Source organism: Camelina sativa, chromosome 17 (genome assembly GCF_030686135.1).
Source record: "Camelina sativa cultivar CO46 ecotype springtype chromosome 17, ASM3068613v1".
Classification (NCBI taxonomy): domain Eukaryota; kingdom Viridiplantae; phylum Streptophyta; class Magnoliopsida; order Brassicales; family Brassicaceae; genus Camelina; species Camelina sativa.
In genome coordinates, this window is record NC_141896.1 from 1,379,041 (window position 1) to 1,399,818 (window position 20,778).

Genomic DNA, 20,778 nt, shown 5'->3' on the forward strand with positions numbered 1-20,778 from the left:
AGAACAGAACGAACATAAAGGAAGAAAGGGAGAACTTGGGAGAAAGGGACAGAACAGCCTCGAGCTTCACGGCTCTCGCTCTGGTCGCGCGTGGAATAACAACGTCTACTCATCAGCCAATGACATGGCTCTGCGGCTGCGTATGCTTTTTGCTTTCCTCCTGATTCACTGGGACCCACTTTATTTTTATCCTCTGTTTTTCTAATTTATTATTAGAATTATTTTTTAAACATCGTCAGCTTGAAAAGGCGTGTTCCACGCGCTGAGTTTAACGCGTGAGAGAAGGGATGGTGGAAAGAAGAGAGGCGCAATCCTCGTGGCGGGTCAAACCTCAAAGGTCTATGGAACATCAATTTGGTCTCAAAAGAGTATTTTGTCAGAGTACTCTGCATTAATTGTGGATATTATCTATTAGTACTATACTGCAGTCTGCAGTAGTTCTTTATATATTGACATTCTTCCGGTTAAATTAGTTTAGTTTTCTTGTTAATTGGGGGATATCTATACTCCTTTTTGTAACCATAAATTATCATTTAGAACAATTTGTCCTACTTATTAGACTTTGATTTTCCCCCAATTGAAATTTACTACTCTCTCCATTTCACAAAAAGTGTCATTCTAGCCTGATTTTTTTTGTTTCAAAATAAGTGTTATTTTAAATTTTCAATATAAAATTAAACATAAATTTCCAACTTTAACCTCATATTCATTGAAGAATATCAAGAGTCAATTTCAATTTTAAGGATATAAGAGATATTTTAATATGTTTTCTTAATTTTTATGCAAAGTGTCAAAATGACACTTATTATGAAACAGAGGAAGTATAAAACTTCCACGAGCATAGAAAAGATTTGGACTTAGACCAACTCCAACCCATCTCCATTTCCATCTGCATAATAGAGTTTGAAGTCAATTTTGCTCCAACCCATCTCCATTTTCATCTCCATAATAGAGATCTCCATTTTTTTCTCTATATTTGGAGACCTCTTTTTTTTCTTTACACTACAATTTGGAGTTCTCTATATTTTACTCCAAAATGGAGTTGGGTTTTACAATCCAACTCCATAATAGAGTTACTCCATTTTAAAAAAAAAATGGAGATATGGGTTGGAGATGCTGTAAGAGTTTGGCAAGTTTGTCCTTGTGTACATAAGTACATAACGTTCCTCTTGTTTTTTTTTTATAGTTCCAATAAACTCAATAATATCGGCATGCATTTTTTGTTTGTCACACTTGTGTGTTTTTATGCTTCTTTGTTCTTTCTTGAATTTCTTCTGCAAACTCTTCTTGCTCATGACTACCACGTGTCATCCACTTCATATTCCTTGGAAATACTACTTAACTAGGTGATACCCGTGCTACAGCACGGGATTAGATATTTTGTTAGTTATTTTTTTTGTAATTTATATTTTTGTATAATAGTTTTTTATTTTGATTTATTTTCTTTGTTTATATAGTGTTTATTTGTATATTTGGGGTTATACAGTAAATTGGAAATCCTAATAGAGTAAGTAGTTTGTAAAATGTAGTTTTTCACGGAAACAGACACACCACAATAGTAGATAGTACGTCGTTTTGTAAGAGAATATACTCCACAATATTGGATAGTAATTTTGTAAGAGGATAGACACACCCTGCTTCCATGGCTTAATTTATAGCTTGAAAAAATTACATGTTTTAACGGATTTAACTCAAAAAAAAAATTATATTTTAAATTTTTAAGAATTAAAATATTAATATTACTTAAATATTTTATAGACTTTAAAAATATTATAATATTTTAAACTTTCGACGGAGTTCAAATATTTATAATAATTTAAACATTCTATAAAAATTTAAATATTTATAATATCTTAAACTTCTTAAAAAACGTAAATATATTATAATATGTTTACTTTTTAAAAGTTTAAATATTCTCAAATATAGAACCAAATTAAACTGTTAAATTTGGATACCTGATAAATCAAGTTTCCTGCTCATTTGTACTCAAAACATTTTAGTCACATATTTATAGTGATTATGAACCATATTCCAAAATATTTAGTCGATGTGGGATATACTGTACACTTTTTCTGTAAATTAGTTTACAACTTTACATATATATAATTTCTACGTTTTTAATTCTTTCTATCTATACTACTCACAATTAATTACTATAATTTCGTTAAGAAAATATTATAATATCGGAAATCAAACAATTTAGTCAGATTTGGTAACTTGAATATTCGTTTTTAAAGATTTAACTGAATCACTAAATATTCCTTTTAAAAGATTATCTGTTAAGATCAATCTCGGTAATTAAGGAAATATCCGAATTTTTGGTAATTAAAATTTACGGTTTCCATTTAAATACCTTAAAAGAAAATGAAATCAGAGTGTTTGCCTATAACGAATAACTCTGTTTGGGATCTTAAATAACTAATCTTGAATGAAATAATATACTGGATCCGAAAAATATTATTTTGGAGTACAAACAGATCCGCGGGTTTTTTTCCTTCTGTAGTCGGATATGTAAGGATCCGCGTCCCGACCCGGCAATTTTTTAAGTGATCGACCGAGGGTATTTTCGTCATTTAAAGAAATTGAAACTATAGGTTAATTAGATTAAATTTTATGATTCTCTAATCATTTTTAATGAAAAACCTACCAAAACCAAGTTTTGGTCCATTTTTACTCGAGAGAGTACTTCTGCTTTAATAATATAGATATTCCGTCTATCTTCTCTTGTACTCAGATGTTCAAAAATATGCTATGATATATTGATAAATACGAATCCGTATGTTTTATGTTCTCTGAGGTTTTATATCTTAAAGTCCGAAACATACAACATGATTTACCTTAGTTTTCCTTGGTCAACGTATATGATTCTAGTTGTAGATCAAAAGTTTCAGCCAAATGAACCAAAGTTAAAATGGTTACACCGTATTTATTTGTAATTTCATTATATGCCTTGTACGGTTGTACATCATGTAAGCAATCTAGCTAAGCAGACACACACAAAAAAATCTTTCTAGACAATGATACAAGCATACTGTTTCACGAACCCTTAATCATAGTCCATCAACGCAGTAAATTTGTTTTTTGCTAAATCACCACTTCACCAGGGTCGAAGACTAGAAGAAGTTAATAATTTACTGATCTAACTAATAAAAACTTTAACAATAGGTTTTTCATATACACAGGTTTCAAGTTAAGCCGCCTCTAAAACCGTTGTTAGTTTTTTTACTTTGACGTTAAAGCCCAATCTGATGCGACAAAGAAAAACCCAACACTGAAAAGAATACAGAAAAGGCCCATCTTCTACAATAAGCCCATATATTATTGTCATACGAAGGAAGGAATAGCCTTTAACTACAGTGGTATATGCTTTTTAGTGCTTTTCATTACTCGGGTTTTCTCCATCCGATATTTGAATATTTCCATAATTTTTTTTTGTACCTTTTTGCTACTAGTAGTTAACACTTAACACATTCTCAATTCTTTTAGCTGAAAATATATATGCATATAAAAAATTTTAAAACTATTACATGAGTTGTATTATTACTAATTTACTACTACTGATTACAAAAAAAAAAAAAAGAAATTAGATATGGTAAGAAATCGGACAAAATTAGTATTTTTTATTTCCGCGTCCGAAATACAAGGTCGTAATAAAGAAGAAAAGACAGGGGTAGTATGGGGAAGAAGGTGTATGAATTCAACGTCTAGTTATGAATGCTGTCATTTTAATTAAAGTAAATTATTATTTTTTTTTCTCCGAAATTAAAAAAGAAAAAAAACAAATCCCAAAGGTGGGGGGAGGTAAAGGAGGGGGAGAGGGAAGCACGAAGAAAGCCCCAACCAAACAACCAAAAAATTTATAATCTGACAGATAAAAGGAAAACTTTTTCATCGACATTACAACAAATCAAGAATCAGAACACAACGCCTTTCGATTTCACCTTTCTTTTTTTTTTTTTTGCTTTTCTGGGGATTGAATCTCGTTTTGAAAGCATTATCGCATTCGCATTGTCGGTGTATCTGTCGGTGTATCGGAGAGGGCTTAGTTTTAACAAGAAGAGAAGTTCAATGTTGTTGCTCTGAATCTCAACTTTAGATCCATCCATACAGAAAGCAAAACAGAACATTGAGTTTCTGATAATTCGTTAGACAAATTATGGTAAATGTTTTATATTCTTTTCTGATTGCATTTTTAAATGCGTTATGGAAGGAGAGGGGTTTATGTTTTTTGATTTTGTATTGTCTTCGTGTATTTGTCGTTTGATTGAATCTGAGTCATCATTGATGGTTTTTTTAGTTTGGCGATTGTGATTATATTTTTTTTTCAATCTTTACAAAATGCTCCTTTGTGCTGTTTTTGAGTCATGGCAGATATTTTGACTTCAATCCCAGACATGTCTGTTAGTGTTTTGGTGTTTAGTCCCTATCTTTGTCTGACATTTAGCTACCAGTGCTTACAGAAACGTTTAGACGTGTAGGATTCTATAATGCTATTTTGAAGCTAATTGCAAATTTCTTGATTTACTATGCAATCTTGTAAACGTCATGGAAGCTTGAATTTGTTGTTGCAATGTTATTTGAGTGATGTTAAGTTCTTCTTGTTTACTAAAAACATGTTTAAAACAAAGTGACATAACTTAACCAGTTCCTGTTTATATATCTGTTAATGGAGAAACTATTCCCTTTTATCTCCCTTTTTTGTGTGCAGGTTGCTGCCTTCAATCCTGCTGTTGGGTCCCATGTGTGGGTGGAGGACCCCGATGAAGCATGGCTAGATGGTGAAGTTGTTGAGATTAATGGTGACCAGATCAAAGTTCTCTGCACTTCAGGGAAACAAGTATGTGCTTTATTATTATCCTGCCCTTTTGACTCTGATGGCCTTTTTCAGATGTTCTTTTTATTAATCATACAAGATATTCCTCTGCTTTGTGTGTTTGGCTCTGGAAGCAAGAGAACCTTTTACGAAAAACTTTTTTCTTTTTTGAAAACACAGGTCGTTGTTAACGCTTCCAATATATATCCAAAAGATGTCGAAGCGCCAGCATCTGGGGTGGAAGATATGACAAGACTGGCTTATTTACATGAACCTGGAGTTCTTCAGAATTTACAATCCAGATATGATATTAACGAAATTTATGTGAGTAACTTCACTGAGATTGATCTTCTTGTGTGGTTAAAAGCACATGTACTCTACATATGTTTATAATGCACAATTGATAAGCTACTGAATCCCGTTTTGCTTTCAGACATATACGGGAAGCATACTGATTGCTGTTAACCCGTTTAGAAGACTTCCGCATCTGTATAGTAGCCATATGATGGCTGAATATAAAGGCGCTTCCCTCGGTGAGCTGAGTCCACATCCTTTTGCCGTTGCAGATGCTGCATATAGGTAATTTAGCACATACTTATTGAAAAATGTTTTGCTTTTTTTTTTTTTTTTCTTTTTTTCTTAATGTTATCATTGATGTAATTGGTCTGTTTGCTTGGTTTATTCTATCGCAGACAGATGGTTAATGAAGGAGTTAGTCAATCTATCCTGGTTAGCGGAGAAAGTGGTGCTGGTAAAACTGAAAGCACAAAGTTGCTTATGAGATATCTTGCCTACATGGGTGGGAGAGCTGCTGCTGAGGGAAGAAGTGTTGAGCAGAAAGTGTTGGAGGTGAAAAGATGCTTTTTTTTTTCTTTTCTTATTCTTTCTTTTGATATTTATAGAACAGTCAGATCTTCACCTTATCAGTTATTACAAATTCAGAGTTTATTTTGCATTAGAAACTTTAGTAAGTAATTAAAAAAGTGATTCTAGTGTCCTAGATTGGCTTATTGCGTTGATCTGTTTCTTATTGCTTATATTTACTTTTCATACAGTCGAATCCTGTTTTAGAAGCCTTTGGAAATGCAAAGACTGTTAGGAACAATAATTCCAGGTAAGGAGGTTTCCTTGTACTTTGCTTTGCATTCTTTCAGTTATTATTATTATTATTATTTTTTGTTGTATGTGAAAGGTTTGAAATTTCTTGTTTGTGTATTTAATAGTCGATTTGGTAAGTTCGTGGAGATTCAATTTGACGAATCGGGGAGGATATCTGGAGCTGCTATAAGAACTTATTTGTTGGAAAGATCGCGTGTTTGTCAGGTGTCTGATCCCGAAAGAAACTATCATTGTTTCTACATGATTTGTGCTGCACCAGAAGAAGTAAGTTTCCAGATCAATATTAACTTTATAAATAACCAATGAAGTAGCTGCTGAATCACGGCATACTAAAGTACATCTTATTTCTACTGTCAGGATGTTAAGAAGTTTAAGCTTGGTGATCCCAAGACATACCACTATCTCAATCAGTCTAAGTGTATAGCATTGGATGGTATGAATGATGCGGAGGAATATCATGCAACAAGAAAGGCTATGGATGTCGTTGGAATCAGTACTGAGGAGCAGGTAACTCCATCTGTTGAATTTAGTGAAACCTGAAATCTTGATAACCAACTTCTTAACATTTCCGGTATGTCTGTAGGATGCAATTTTCCGCGTTGTGGCTTCCATTCTGCATCTGGGGAATATTGAATTTGCTAAAGGAACAGAGATTGATTCATCAATTCCCAGAGATGAAAAGTCTTGGTTTCATTTAAGAACCGCCGCCGAGCTTCTCATGTAAATGGCTTGACTTATAGACTGAAGTGGGTTGCTTCTGTATGTGACTGGAGTCGGCATCCTTACTCACACGATCTTTGTTGCAGGTGTGATGAAAAATCACTTGAGGATTCTCTATGCAAGCGTATCATGGTAACTCGTGATGAAACAATCACAAAAACTCTTGATCCAGAAGCTGCTCTTCTTAGCAGAGATGCTTTGGCTAAAATCATGTACTCAAGGTTGTTTGACTGGTGAGTTTCTCTGTTCTCAACTGACGAAGACATTCTTAGTAGCTAATTCTCTTCACTGGGAAAATAAGTGTGATTTGTATTTTCAACAGAGCTGTTTTATACTAAATATGTTTCTGTCTATGTAGGCTCGTTGAGAAGATTAATACTCAAATTGGTCAAGATCCTGATTCAAAGTACTTGATTGGTGTTCTGGATATTTATGGATTCGAGAGTTTCAAGACAAACAGGTGCTTAACCGGTATGCCTATTGTTTTCAGATTGCATAGATGGGTTTCTTATCAAGAAAAGGTCTACAAAAATTAGAAATTCTGGTTGTTTGACTTAACATATGGAGTTTTCAATTTGTCATGTCTTGCTCTTACTTAGCGTTCTATATTTGTCTGATCTGTTTCATCGTCAAGGGCGGCAGTGCTGTTTTTAACGTGGACAGTTGAGATTTTTCTATTTCCTATTGTTATTTGAGCTTGTGAGTTTACCCTTCTAAAATGTTATTCGAAACGGGCTATCGTTAGATAATTATATTATACAACTGATGAAACTTATCTGGAGGGAAAAAAGTATTCACTATGTTACCGTCAAAATTTATGACCATGTTGTTCTTTGCCCCACTGCTTACTGTTGTCTTTTTGCAGTTTTGAGCAATTTTGCATCAATTTGACTAATGAGAAACTTCAGCAGCACTTTAATCAGGTTCTGATCAAATAAGCTCTTTCATTTTCAGCCTTCTGCATTTCTGGAGTTCTGTAGTTTTCTAACTTATTTAACATCATACTATGCAGCACGTCTTTAAAATGGAGCAAGAGGAGTATAAAAAGGAGGAGATCAACTGGAGCTATATTGAGTTTGTTGACAATCAAGATATTTTAGACCTAATAGAAAAGGTATCCTGTGATAATCTCTATTTTTTTCATTCATGAACAGTGATCCTTGAAATGTCTAACATGTTTTAGGATGCTCTTAAAGCCTCTAAGACACCCAAAATTGTTCTCTTAGTTTTTTCTTAGTGATGCTTTTCTCAACCATAGTAACCATAGTTGTGATCGCTATCTGTCTTGTTATGTCATTGATAATTTTATGTTATGGATCTCGTTTTATTAGTTTCTCATTCTTGGTGTTTGTTTAATTTTTACCTTCAGAAACCCGGAGGGATTATCGCTCTTCTAGATGAAGCTTGGTGAGTTTGAAACCCAATCTAATTTGTTCTGCTTTCAAATTAATTTTTCAACCTTTTTTTCTTTCTAAAGAAATGTATCTGAAGTGATGCTTTCGTTTTGCAGTATGTTTCCTAGATCAACACACGAGACATTTGCTCAGAAGCTATATCAGACATACAAAAACCACAAGCGCTTTACCAAGCCGAAATTGGCTCGCAGTGACTTCACAATTTGTCATTATGCTGGTGATGTGAGCATCTTTTGCTTCTCCGCTGAATTCATTGGCTCAAATGATACGTGAAAAGTTATACAATATAGTCAGTAATTGGTTTGTAAATATCTCGTTTAACAACCAATGAGGGTTCTTGTTCCAGGTCACGTATCAGACAGAATTTTTTCTAGACAAGAACAAGGATTATGTTATTGCAGAGCATCAAGCGTTATTAAATGCTTCTACATGTTCGTTTGTTGCAAACTTGTTCCCACCATTATCTGACGATTCCAAACAATCAAAATTTTCCTCTATCGGTACCCGTTTCAAGGTGAGTCTGATTTTTATCTCCACTTTCACATTAGCATGTTTTAATCTGTTTTTTTTTTAAGGTTACAGATTCCATGTTTGTGTTTATTTGCAGCAACAATTGGTATCTCTGCTTGAGATTCTCAATACAACGGAGCCACATTATATCAGATGTATAAAGCCTAATAACCTTTTGAAGCCTGGAATCTTTGAGAACCAAAATGTTCTACAGCAATTGCGTTGCGGGGTGAGAATGACATCTCTTTTCAGTTAAATAATCAAGCTTCTCGTCAAAATTATTAAGTCCAGAAGGATGATGTTTTTTTTTGGGTGTTGTTCTGACCTCAGGGAGTGATGGAGGCAATCCGGATTAGTTGTGCTGGCTATCCTACTAGGAAGCACTTTGACGAGTTCTTGAACAGATTTGGTATCATTGCTCCACAAGTGTTGGACAAGAAGTAAGATATTTCTTCCTCCTCGGATATCCTTTGAATGCGAGGTCATTTTCAATGACTTGTCTTGTTGAATCCTCTGTTTATCTTCTTCTAGTTCCGATGAACCAGCTGCTTGCAAGAAGCTTCTTGATAAGGCCGGACTTGAAGGATATCAGGTAATTTCTTTAATCCGCAGAATATTATTTGTCAGTTTCTTCAGTCTGCTTCTATAATGAGTTACCTGAAATTGGAAAGGTTTATTTTTTGTAGATTGGTAAATCAAAGGTTTTTCTTAGGGCCGGACAAATGGCAGACTTGGATACTCGGCGAACTGAAATCTTAGGAAGATCGGCGAGCATTATCCAAAGAAAAGTGCGATCTTATCTTGCGCAGAAAGCTTTTATCCAGCTGCGTATCTCTGCTACACAGATCCAGGCAGTTTGCAGAGGTAATTACTACTCTCTTAAGACTGTAGACTGTCATCTTCTTCTTATTTGTCTTTGTTTTTCAGTTTACTTCTAAAACTAACTTTTGGGTCACAATCTTTTCAGGTTATCTTGCTAGAAGTATATACGAAGGCATGCGTAGGGAATCTGCTGCTTTAAAAATCCAGAGAGACTTGCGTAAGTTTCTGGCTAGGAAAGCTTACACTGAGCTATTTTCTGCTACTATTTCAATTCAAGCGGGTATGCGTGGTATGGTTTCCCGAAAGGAACTAAGTTTCAGAAGGCAGACTAAAGCTGCAACATTAATCCAGGTATGATGTTATAAAATTACTGAAGTATGGTGCTATGAAATTTGACTGCTCATGTAACACTACTACACATCACTAGACTGAATACTAGCAAGAAAACCGTCGAATAACAACGGGACTAATGGTTTTTCTCTGTGTGGCGTTCTAATCGTGACAACACCTATTTTACAATACAGAGCCGGTGTCGTGTATACTTGGCTCGGCTGCATTACAGAAAACTAAAGAAAGCAGCCATCACGACACAATGTGCATGGAGAGGAAAAGTTGCGCGGAAAGAACTCAAAAACCTTAAGATGGTGAGTTGTGATTTCTTTCTTCGTTTAGTTTTGCCGTTTTTTGTCTGATCATCCTAGTACTTGGTCGAAATGAACCATTTTCTGAAGTTGAGTTCTTAGTATATTGTTTTATATGAAAATTAACACAGTTCTAGAATTCATTTGACTCACAGGCTGCTCGAGAAACAGGAGCTCTTCAAGAAGCCAAAAACAAGCTAGAGAAGCAAGTTGAGGAACTGACATGGAGATTACAGTTAGAAAAACGAATGAGGGTGAGTTTTTTCTTTCCTTGTCAAATCTACCTCTTCCTGCACTTGATCAAAATTGCTAAATTACCCTCTTTTCATTCTCAATGCTGCAGACTGACCTGGAAGAGGCCAAAAAGCAAGAAAATGCAAAATATGAGTCTTCTTTAGAGGAAATACAAAATAAGTTTAAAGAAACCGAGGCATTGCTTGTTAAAGAGCGTGAAGCTGCCAAGAAAGTTTCTGAGGTGCTCCCTATTATTAAGGAGGTTCCTGTAGTTGACCAGGAATTAATGGAGAAACTCACAAATGAAAATGAAAAGTTGAAGGTGAGTCTCGATTGTGGATCTGTAGCTTACCATAGTTAACTGGGGATCCATAAAACCACCAATTGGAAAATTCTGCTGAAAAGTATTGGTCTCCTCTATATTGCCTGTCTTATGCAGGGGATGGTAAGTTCTCTTGAGGTAAAGATAGATGAAACAGCAAAGGAACTTCAGGAGACAAGCAGGATTAGTCAGGATAGACTAAAGCAAGCGTTGGCGGCAGAATCTAAAGTAGCGAAGTTGAAGACTGCAATGCAGAGGTACTATTTTGCATGAATTTCTCATTTAGCACTGGTAGTAATATATACTTATCTTGTTCAAACGATTAGCTGATGTTTCATTTTCAGGCTTGAAGAGAAGATTTCAGACATGGAAGCTGAGAAACAAATTATGCTTCAGCAAACGATCTTAAACACGCCTGCGAAAACTGTAACAGGGCATCCTCCAACTGCAACTATTAAGGTAGAATGTTTCTTTTGATACTAAAATATATGGTCTTGTGGATTACCTTATACTTGTGCCTGATGTTTAACTTTTTGTTGATCCCTCTTTGCAGAATCTGGAAAATGGCCACCGTACAAACTTGGAAAACCAGTCCAATGTAGGATAGTTCTTCCAAAATAACATCTTGATCTCTTGGATTTCTCATATCTTTTTCTTTTGCATTTTCTGTTGGTTGATTCATCTGAGGAGTATACTTTTCCAGGAAGCTGAGTTTGATGGAAATGCTGCGAGATCTGCTGCAGAACGTCAACTTGTACGGGCCAATCACTTTATACTATATATGCAAACAGTTTTAATACGTATTTCCATTAAACTGATTTCCTCTATCTCTGCAGGAGAATGTTGATACTCTCATTAAATGTGTCAAGGAAAACATTGGTTTCAGTAATGGGAAACCTATTGCTGCATTTACAATATACAAGTGTCTTCTTCACTGGAAGTGCTTTGAATCAGAAAAGACTAGTGCGTTTGATCGTCTTATTGAGATGATTGGTTCCGCGATTGAGGTAAATTAATCTGCATTTTTTGGCATTATGAAGATACTGATATGTCTCAAATGAGGATTCTTGCGTATGTTTTAACAACTTTTTGTAAACTGTCTCTGTCAGTTACTAATCCCTAGGTATAGAAATACTTATTTGCGTGACTTATTCGCCATCTTCTTGAGATAGGATTCAACTAACTGTTGGCTTTCTAATTTGACATTATCTATATAATGTTATATATTCTCTACTTCTCTTATATCCTTTTTGTCGTACACTAATCATATTGGGGAGAGGAGTACAAACCTGATTTTAACTTACTAAAATTGGAAGTTTTAACTGCTCTACTGAAATTTTATCTTTTCAGAATGAAGATGACAATGCTCATTTGGCATATTGGTTGACAAACATATCAGCACTACTGTTTTTACTTCAAAAAAGTCTTAAAACTGGTGGCACGGGAACAACTGCAAGCAAGAAGCCACCCATCACGACTTCCTTGTTTGGAAGAATGGCCTTGGTATATAAACTTCTATGTTAGTTTTGTCGAATGTTTTACTTCCAATGTCAAGAATGTTAACTATTCTTTCCCTTATCGTTAACCAGAGTTTCCGCTCTTCACCAAACCTTGCTGCTGCGGCTGAAGCTGCTGCTCTTGCGGTTATCCGCCCAGTGGAGGCAAAATATCCGGCTCTGCTTTTCAAGCAACAGCTTGCAGCATATGTGGAGAAAATATTTGGGATGATTAGGGATAACTTGAAGAAAGAGCTCTCAGCTTTAATATCTCTGTGCATTCAGGTTTCATTGACGTCTCTATTTTTTTTTCCTGTCTTTATGTTGTTTCCTAAGGCTGTGGCCACTGGCTTTCAGGCACCGAGAATTTCAAAAGGAGGGATGCAAAGATCTGGTAGGTCTGTTGGAAAAGATTCCCCTGCTATTCACTGGCAGAGCATTATTGATGGTCTCAATTCGCTTCTTGCCATAATGAAAGAAAACTATGTAAGGAAATAGTAAAACTACCATGACATTGATCTGTTTTCAACTCCTTAAATTCTCATATGTTTGATGGTTTACAGGTTCCCTTGGTACTCATCCAAAAGTTACACACTCAAACTTTCTCGTTCATCAATGTGCAACTGTTTAACAGGTAAATTATACTTGAAAGTTACATCTAACGGTTTCTACGCACTTTTTTATTGCCCAATTTTCTTCTGAAGGCTACACCATAGTCCACAGTTTTCTTACATTTTTCTCTCATAACATCTTCTTCAAACAGCCTTCTACTGCGTAAAGAGTGCTGTACATTCAGCAATGGAGAATTTGTAAAGTCTGGGCTTGCAGAGCTAGAGTTGTGGTGCGGCCAAGTCAATGAGGTATATAAACTTTCTCAAAGTTTTCCTAATTATAGAAACTTTCTTTCGTCTCATTATATCATTTAAAATCATTCTTTGACTTTGCAGTATGCTGGGCCATCTTGGGAAGAACTGAAACACATCAGACAAGCTGTTGGGTTCCTGGTATGTTTTACTATGCTTCCAAAGAAACTGATTAACTGCTGATAATTGTGTTTTATTTTGGTTTGTTCTGTGATAAGACTGAATAGTCTCTCGTGACAATCTATTTATTAGACTAATTTGTAATTTGTACTGATTAGACTACTGATATAGTCCAATATCTGAAAGACTCAAACCTTGGTTACTGCTTTCGTTAGATTACTGAAACCAAACATTCTTGTACACAATCTTATGTCGATCTGTATGGGTTATATAGTTATTCTTAGTCTCAACTGACTTCCCTTAAAACCATACTAATAGCTCTCTTCTCCTCGTTCCTCTTCAGGTTATCCACCAAAAGTACAGAGTGTCATATGATGATATAGTACATGATCTTTGCCCGGTAAAGCTCCTTCTTAGTATCTAGAAACATGTTTTGAGGATACTTTACTGGCTTAGACTCGTTATTCAATCGTTTTCTTGATTCAATTTATTCCAGATCCTTAGTGTCCAACAACTTTACCGGATATGCACATTATACTGGGACGACTGCTATAACACCCGAAGTGTGTCTCAAGAGGTATATCTAACTGAAAAAGATAAATATAATTTTTACGGTCAATTTCAACCCCTTTTATTAGATGCTGAGCAAAGTGTGAAACCTCTATCACAGGTAATATCGAGCATGCGTGCGCTCATGACAGAGGAATCCAACGATGCAGACAGCAATTCCTTCTTGTTGGATGATAATTCCAGGTAACTCTGTCGCGAGATTTGATAAGCTTTTAAGTATCAGTAAAAAGTAAAAAGTAAAAAACTGTAACGGGATGATCTTTCTGTCTTTGCTGCAGCATACCCTTCTCAATCGACGAAATATCCAATTCGATGCACGAAAAAGACTTTGCGAGTGTAAAACCGGCTAAAGAGCTTCTGGAAAATCCAGACTTTGTATTCTTGCACTAGTTCCTTGGAATAGAGAAGCTCAGATTCTAAAAGCTCTTCCTCTGTTTTTTTTAGTCTGAGGTGGAGAGAGGTGCCTTCTTGAACCAAAAGGAAAGAAGATTACAAAAGTGTAAAGTTTTACTTGTTGTGGGGGTTGTTTCTTGCAAATACCTCTTGTGATTCTCTCACCAATTCATTCTTTTATTATTTTGACCCCATTACAAAAGTTTTCTTCGTTTTTAGACCCAACATTATACGTTATAGTATTTGTTTTGTTAATTCTTTCCCCAAAGCTCTTATTATGTCCAATTTAGTGACTGCGTGATGAAAGATCCTTAATTTTCTGTACAGAATTAATGTAATTTCACTTTTATAAACTTGTCTCTCTACTTCTTTGCAGTAACTAGTATTTTCGATATTTTTCTTCTTTATATAAATGTAATAGTAAAACTGTCATTCTATTAGAAAATATTCCATACTTGTAAATTGTAATTTGACAGAAGTAATTACAAATTTACAAAAGAAAAATGAAAGTTTATAGGGTAAAACTAAAAATTGTGGATGTAATTGATATAAAAATCAAAATGCTCCTAAAGTTAAAGAATTACAAATTTGATTAATTAATTAGTAAATATAATTTCATAGTGGGGGCATTTTTATAAATATCTATATTTGTAAGAAAAAAAGAATAAAAAAAAAGGGTTACGAGAAAAACCAAACCCTTTCGAGAGAGACTTGGATAAAAAAAACCTTAGCGCACCATATTCTCTTCTTCTTCTTCGTCTTCATCTTCAAGCAGCGCCGCTTTCTCACTCTGTTATCTCCTTCTTCGATTTCCCCCGGTCGTTGATCTTTCGCATAACTCAGGTTCGTTTCGATCTCGAATTACATCGTCTTAGGAGAAATGAAGTCAAGATTTGATAAAACCTAATTTTTTCCCATTTCTATCGTTGAAACTTCACTTAGATTAGTTCTGGGATCTAATCGTAATAGATTTTGTATCGAACTTAGGTAACTGAAACCCTGGGTATGAAATTTTTGTTTCGAATTGGTCAGGCTGGTGTAGAAACCCTAATCTCGTTGATGTAGAAACCCTGCGTAACATTTTTTGTGATATTGAGTAGTTTTTTTTAAAATTGAGTGATTCTGATTAAGGTTCTGATTGATTCCCGGTTTGGAAGCAGGAGAAGAAGAACCTTCAAACTTTCAATAATGTCTAGGAACAAGGGTTTGGCTGAGCAAGATCTTAAAAAATTGGATGTAACTACGCTACATCCTTTGTCTCCTGAAGTCATTTCTCGCCAGGCTACTATAAATATAGGTAATTTTATTGAGTTTCGTTTGACATTCCACTCTTGCTCCTTGGTCTTTTACATTAGTTGATGTCAGATATAATTACTAACCATGCATAAAAAGCTAAAGATGATAGTGTTATATATCAGGGACCATTGGGCATGTCGCTCATGGAAAGTCCACTGTTGTGAAAGCTATTTCTGGTGTTCAGGTATATGATAACTATGCTTTCCCCCTTTTCACAGTTCAATTAGCACAAGTATTAATTTGAATCTATGCTATATATTTTAGTCACCAGAGGCTCATCCATTGGACTCACTAACATCATTTGTGTGATTTCCTTCTCTTGTGCAGACTGTTCGTTTTAAGAATGAATTGGAGCGTAACATTACCATTAAGCTTGGATATGCAAATGCCAAGATCTACAAATGTGAGGATGAGAAATGCCCTAGACCAATGTGCTACAAGTGAGTCCTTCCTTGCAACAGTTTTGTTCTATCTTCTTCTTCTTCTACTATGAGCTTTCTGTCGGAGTCTAACAATTTTCTGTTGTTTTAGGGCCTACGGAAGTGGAAAGGAAGACACCCCAAATTGTGATGTTCCCGGATTTGAGAACTCCAAGATGAAACTGTTGAGGCATGTGTCATTCGTGGATTGCCCGGTATGATGATTTTAACAGTTATCGTCATTCTTCATTCAGTACTATTTTCAATTGATAGTATAAGCATTTCCGGTGTCAATGAGCTGTGTGTATTATTGATGTTGTTCCACCCCTCCTGCATGCTTTTGTGTCTCTAATTCAGTTGGGTGGAGGGTTTAAGAGTGAGGGTTGATGGAGAAGTATTCATTGATACTTTCATTCATTGCCTTTCTTTTCTCTAATTCATTCTTGTTGAATGTATTCATTGTTCTATTCGTCAGGGACACGATATTCTCATGGCAACCATGCTCAATGGAGCAGCCATCATGGATGGTGCACTACTCTTAATCGCTGCAAATGAGACCTGTCCGCAACCACAAACGTCTGAACATCTTGCTGCCGTTGAGATTATGCAACTTAAGCATATCATAATCCTTCAGAACAAGATTGATCTTATTCAAGAGAACGTTGCCATTAATCAGCACGAGGCAATCCAGAAATTCATAATGGTTCGATTTTCTTATCTCTGTAGTGTTTATTGTTGCATCATCATTTCATCAGTTGGTTAAGCTAAGGGCAGGGGTTAACTTGGTTCCCAAAATTTCTACACGTCATGTCACAGAACACTGTTGCTGATGGCGCTCCTATCGTCCCCGTCTCAGCACAACTGAAATACAACATTGATGTTGTGTGCGAGTACATTGTCAAGAAGATCCCTATCCCTGAAAGGAATTTTGTGTCACCGCCAAATATGATAGTGATTCGATCGTTTGATGTCAACAAGCCTGGTTATGAGGTTGACGAGATTAAAGGTGGAGTTGCTGGTGGAAGTATCCTCCGGGTATCTATTCTTTCTCTCTATCTCCCTTGCTGTGCTTCTAAGTATAATATATCAAGCTTTATATGGTGTGTAATTTATCCAGTGTGATCAGTGTCTCTAACTACATCTATATTTTGTAGGGTGTTTTGAAAGTCAACCAATTAATCGAAATACGACCTGGTATTGTTACTAAAGACGAGCGTGGCAACTCAAAATGCACTCCAATTTACTCTCGTATAATATCACTCTACGCGGAACAGAATGAGCTTCAGTATGCAGTTCCCGGAGGGCTAATAGGAGTTGGAACAACAATGGACCCAACACTTACTCGTGCTGATCGATTAGTTGGTCAAGTCCTTGGTGAAATCGGTTCACTTCCTGATGTCTTTGTTGAACTCGAGGTATTACAAACAACAACAACTCATGTTCGTTCATACACTAAAAGTATTATTTGTCAGTTGGTAGTTGATTCGTGGTTTATGTAAAATCGTTAGGTGAACTTCTTTCTTCTACGGCGTTTGTTGGGAGTAAGAACAAAGGGATCAGAGAAACAAGGGAAAGTGTCAAAGCTAACAAAAGGAGAGATTCTGATGCTCAACATTGGCTCTATGTCAACTGGAGCCAAAGTTGTTGGAGTTAAAAACGATCTGGCTAAACTGCAACTGACCGCACCGGTTTGTACCAGCAAAGGAGAGAAAGTGGCTCTAAGCCGACGTGTGGAAAAGCATTGGCGTTTGATTGGGTGGGGTCAGATTCAAGCTGGAACCACCATTGAAGTTCCTCCTTCACCTTTCTAAGCTCTGCTATTTTTGTTTTCTTAGTGTTTTTCTGTTTGCTGGAAAAAAAATTTATTTGACCCCTCAGAAGATAATAAAACTCTTTTTTCGTGTGGGGGGTTTTGGAGAGAACCTCTTTGCGGATTGGATCATCTTCCAACAGTTACCTGATTTTAGTTTCTCTTGTTTCTGTTATTTTGATAGATATTGCTAAATTTTGTTGTCTCTTTTCTTTTAAAATTTATTGTTGTTAACAGCACACAAAATCCACTGTTATCAAAACCTATACTTAATCCAGTATCAACTTCGTAAGGATGAAGTGTAATAACTATATCATGAGCTAATTGATATGCAATGATGTTTATATGAGAATACCCTCTCACAGCTTCCGTAGCATCATCAGTGGCAACGTTCCTCCTATCCCTTTCTGTATCTCGCAGAGAAATATAAAACAGAGTAGAGGTGAAACTGATTTAGAACGGTTTTATGCTAACCGAGTCTTTAATCTCGGTTTGGTCAAAACCTCCTCATATATAAGAAGGTTCTGTGTAAAAACATTGAATAACGAAGAAGGGAAAAGAAAACGACAACATTAAAAAAAATAGACATATAAATGATGGAGTAGTAAGCCCAGCCCATTAAGGCTTACTCAGCCCATATAATAAAGGATTTGTACAATGTTGTTTGGTTAAATTTTGTCCATTAATAATACTCAGCGCAGTCCAATAAGAAGAAAGTTGGAAAAAGGAAATAGGGTAAGTGAGGAAATCGTGACCGTCGAAATCCTACCCTAGTTTAGTAATGAAATCGTGACCGTCATAATAATAATATTTATCTATAAATAAATGCCTAAACTCTTTCTTCACTGTATTATTTTGTTGTCTCTGCTTCGCTTCGACTCAACAACATACACACTTCTTCTTCTTCTCCGTTTGTGTATTCTTCGGCGAGTCTGGGTTTTCAAAACCGATGATCATCTCGTTTCGTTCCTATTCTTCTAGGGTTTCGTTCCTATCCTTCTAGGGTTTGGTCTCTCTCTCTTCTGTTCTTCTTCTTCTTAACGCGTCGCGTCGCGTCTCTGATTTTTGTTTTGTTTGTTCGTCTCTTGTTGCAGGTAGGTGTGTTTTGAAAGCAAGTTTATTATCTGATTATCGCTCCCCCGGCCTTTGGGTGAGTTCTTCTTCTAGGGTTTGGCTTTGATCTTTCGTTGTTTCTTCCTTTGTTTTTTTTTACTAACTCGTTTCTTCTTCTTCTTCTTCTCCTTATGTCTCTCGCAGGTGCTTTTTGGAAGCGTGGCTTTCGTCTCTGAAATCTCAACTTCTTCTACGGTTTGATTTCTAGGGTTTTGTTTTTCTTCAGTCGAATTCCTTTTATTTACTCATAGTTCCTATTATTATTCACACTTGCAAAATTAACTATGTATATGGTTTCTTCTAATTCTGTATATGTGCAGGTCAGAGGCGGATTGAAGAATGAAGAAGAAGACTCGAAACTGCTTAAGGTTTGTTTGATTTGATGATGATCCGAAGAACAACATCAATGGTAAAAACATCCTCTTCTTGTTCATGTTAGATTTTGTTATTCATTGATAAAACATACATCACCGTCTCTTCTCAGGATCGTTGATATGGTGATCGGAGGACGAGCAAGTTGTTTCTTTCCATGGTGGTTCATCTGATTTCATGGTAAGTTAACTCTCGTCTTCTCTCTTGCTTCTTCTCACTCAGTTGGATGTTTGAGTTTTACTAACCAGTATACAGAGACATATTCGGTGATCCTAATGGGAGTTAGAAGACTCCATGGTGGTTCATCTGACAACTAATGTTTTGTTGCAACTTTCTGGTTTCTACTCCCTTAGTCTTGTTTTTTGTCTGTTTGATATGGAATCCATTTTTTTGCAGGATCATATGCGGGGATAGCTGGTGATGTGTGATTTGCTGAGGTCACTCGAGACAGAGGTGCGTCTTCTTCCTTGTCCACTTTAAATTCTCCCCTTCCATATAAGTTGTGAGTCTAAATTCATCCCCTTTCAAGTTTATTCTTCGTTTCACACACTATACAGAAACTAACTGATATCTTCTTTTTTTTTTTTTTGAATGGTTTTTGTTGTTTCTTCTTCCTTCTCTAGGTAATGCATTTTCTAGGTGACGACGACGGTATCTATGATATTATTAATCTTCTTGAGAGTGTTGCGGTGAGATTTGTTTCTCCACTTCTTTTCTAATTTCATTACAATCTCTTTTGTTATGTTTTGCTTCGTAACGAGTTTGGTCTAATTTTAGGATGATCGGAGGGGGACGTTGTTTGTTTCCATGGCGTTTCTTCTAATTTGACCGAGCAAGTAGAGGTATAACAATTCTAGAGTTTCTTTAGGGGTTTTCACTTTAGCTTTTTCTATTACAATTACGATTTAGCATTTAATGGTTCTTCTTCTTATTCTCTATTTGCAGATCGCGGAGATGCTTTCAAGAATCAAAACTGATTCTATTGGATTGATGGTGTTTGACCAAGTACAGGTTTAAGAACCAGCCATGGCCTAACGTTGCTGCTCATAGCGGAGTGCTGCTGAACGAATTATCATCTAACCGAAAGCAAGGTAAAAAAACTGCATCGTATATCACTTGAGTGTGACTAACCCTGGGCCTTTGTTTTGCTGAATCTTGGTTATAATTAATAGAATGACCTTTCTTTTCAGATATAGATACTACACTGTGCTTTTTGGCTGTCTCAAGGAGTCTCCTCATCTGCTCACAGGTACATACACATACTTTTGCGCTTTGACAATTCTCGTTGAATAAACTCACTCTCATCTTTGTGATGCTGTTTTCTCTTTCTCATTTCAGCTGATATGGGACCGGACTGCCACAAGAACGGCCAAAGAGTGTAAACATGGAGAATGAAGAATGAAGAAGAATACTCAAGTCTGCTTTATCTCAGAGAGATGGATTGAAAATTGAAGAAGAAGAAGTCTCAAGCAGACTGCATAAAGTAAGTTAACTCTGTTCTTCTCTCTTTCTTCTTTTCACTTGGATTTTCAGATTTATTAACTAGTACGAACCAGCATACACAGACATCTTCAGTGATCCTAATGAAAGTTATAAGAAGACACTCTGAATTCTGAGGTTTGTGTTACTTGCTCTTAGATGAAGTTGTATTTTATAATATTTGGTCTCACCTCACTTCACTTCTTCTGATTCTTGGATGCCTTTTTTTTCTTGCAGTTACTGTACGTGGG

General features: G+C 35.8%; 2 protein-coding genes across 6 annotated transcripts; both read left to right on the plus strand.

Annotated features, from left to right (window-relative positions):
- Positions 1–3,722: 3,722 nt before the first annotated feature.
- Positions 3,723–14,391, plus strand: LOC104754542 (myosin-8). 4 transcript variants are annotated; one of them, XM_087493626.1, is made up of 39 exons: positions 3,723–4,159; positions 4,709–4,837; positions 4,994–5,137; positions 5,247–5,392; positions 5,506–5,662; positions 5,869–5,927; positions 6,037–6,196; positions 6,290–6,439; positions 6,516–6,652; positions 6,739–6,885; positions 7,011–7,112; positions 7,518–7,575; positions 7,665–7,766; positions 8,022–8,059; positions 8,163–8,289; positions 8,414–8,581; positions 8,675–8,806; positions 8,908–9,017; positions 9,109–9,169; positions 9,264–9,441; positions 9,545–9,750; positions 9,924–10,043; positions 10,178–10,294; positions 10,384–10,596; positions 10,714–10,853; positions 10,941–11,055; positions 11,150–11,194; positions 11,300–11,350; positions 11,433–11,603; positions 11,947–12,099; positions 12,186–12,377; positions 12,450–12,578; positions 12,656–12,726; positions 12,856–12,952; positions 13,040–13,096; positions 13,419–13,475; positions 13,572–13,652; positions 13,746–13,828; positions 13,924–14,391. In XM_087493626.1, the coding sequence occupies exons 1-39, from the start codon at positions 4,157–4,159 to the stop codon at positions 14,033–14,035; spliced, it is 4,518 nt and encodes a 1,505-aa protein (XP_087349752.1). In that variant the 5' UTR covers positions 3,723–4,156; the 3' UTR covers positions 14,036–14,391. The 4 variants fall into 4 exon arrangements, with proteins under 4 accessions (XP_087349752.1, XP_010475059.1, XP_087349754.1 ...); XM_010476757.3 differs by having other exon boundaries at positions 10,196–10,294; XM_087493628.1 differs by having other exon boundaries at positions 3,759–4,159; positions 7,011–7,123; positions 10,196–10,294.
- Positions 14,392–14,685: 294 nt separating this feature from the next.
- Positions 14,686–17,758, plus strand: LOC104754543 (eukaryotic translation initiation factor 2 subunit gamma). 2 transcript variants are annotated; one of them, XM_010476758.3, is made up of 9 exons: positions 14,686–14,881; positions 15,199–15,335; positions 15,457–15,518; positions 15,662–15,774; positions 15,866–15,968; positions 16,229–16,456; positions 16,570–16,788; positions 16,908–17,168; positions 17,262–17,758. In XM_010476758.3, the coding sequence occupies exons 2-9, from the start codon at positions 15,227–15,229 to the stop codon at positions 17,562–17,564; spliced, it is 1,398 nt and encodes a 465-aa protein (XP_010475060.1). In that variant the 5' UTR covers positions 14,686–14,881; positions 15,199–15,226; the 3' UTR covers positions 17,565–17,758. The 2 variants fall into 2 exon arrangements, with proteins under 2 accessions (XP_010475060.1, XP_019095253.1); XM_019239708.2 differs by having other exon boundaries at positions 14,713–14,881; positions 15,196–15,335.
- Positions 17,759–20,778: the final 3,020 nt, after the last annotated feature.

Coding starts and splice junctions, on each gene's coding strand:
- LOC104754542 (XM_087493626.1), top strand. Junction 9,442..9,544: donor GATCCAGGCAGTTTGCAGAG/GTAATTACTACT, acceptor CAATCTTTTCAG/GTTATCTTGCTAGAAGTATA. Junction 9,751..9,923: donor AAGCTGCAACATTAATCCAG/GTATGATGTTAT, acceptor TTTACAATACAG/AGCCGGTGTCGTGTATACTT.
- LOC104754543 (XM_010476758.3), top strand. CDS start 15,227: ATGTCTAGGAACAAGGGTTTGGCTGAGCAAGATCTTAAAAAATTGGAT. Junction 15,775..15,865: donor CCTAGACCAATGTGCTACAA/GTGAGTCCTTCC, acceptor CTGTTGTTTTAG/GGCCTACGGAAGTGGAAAGG. Junction 15,969..16,228: donor TGTCATTCGTGGATTGCCCG/GTATGATGATTT, acceptor TCTATTCGTCAG/GGACACGATATTCTCATGGC.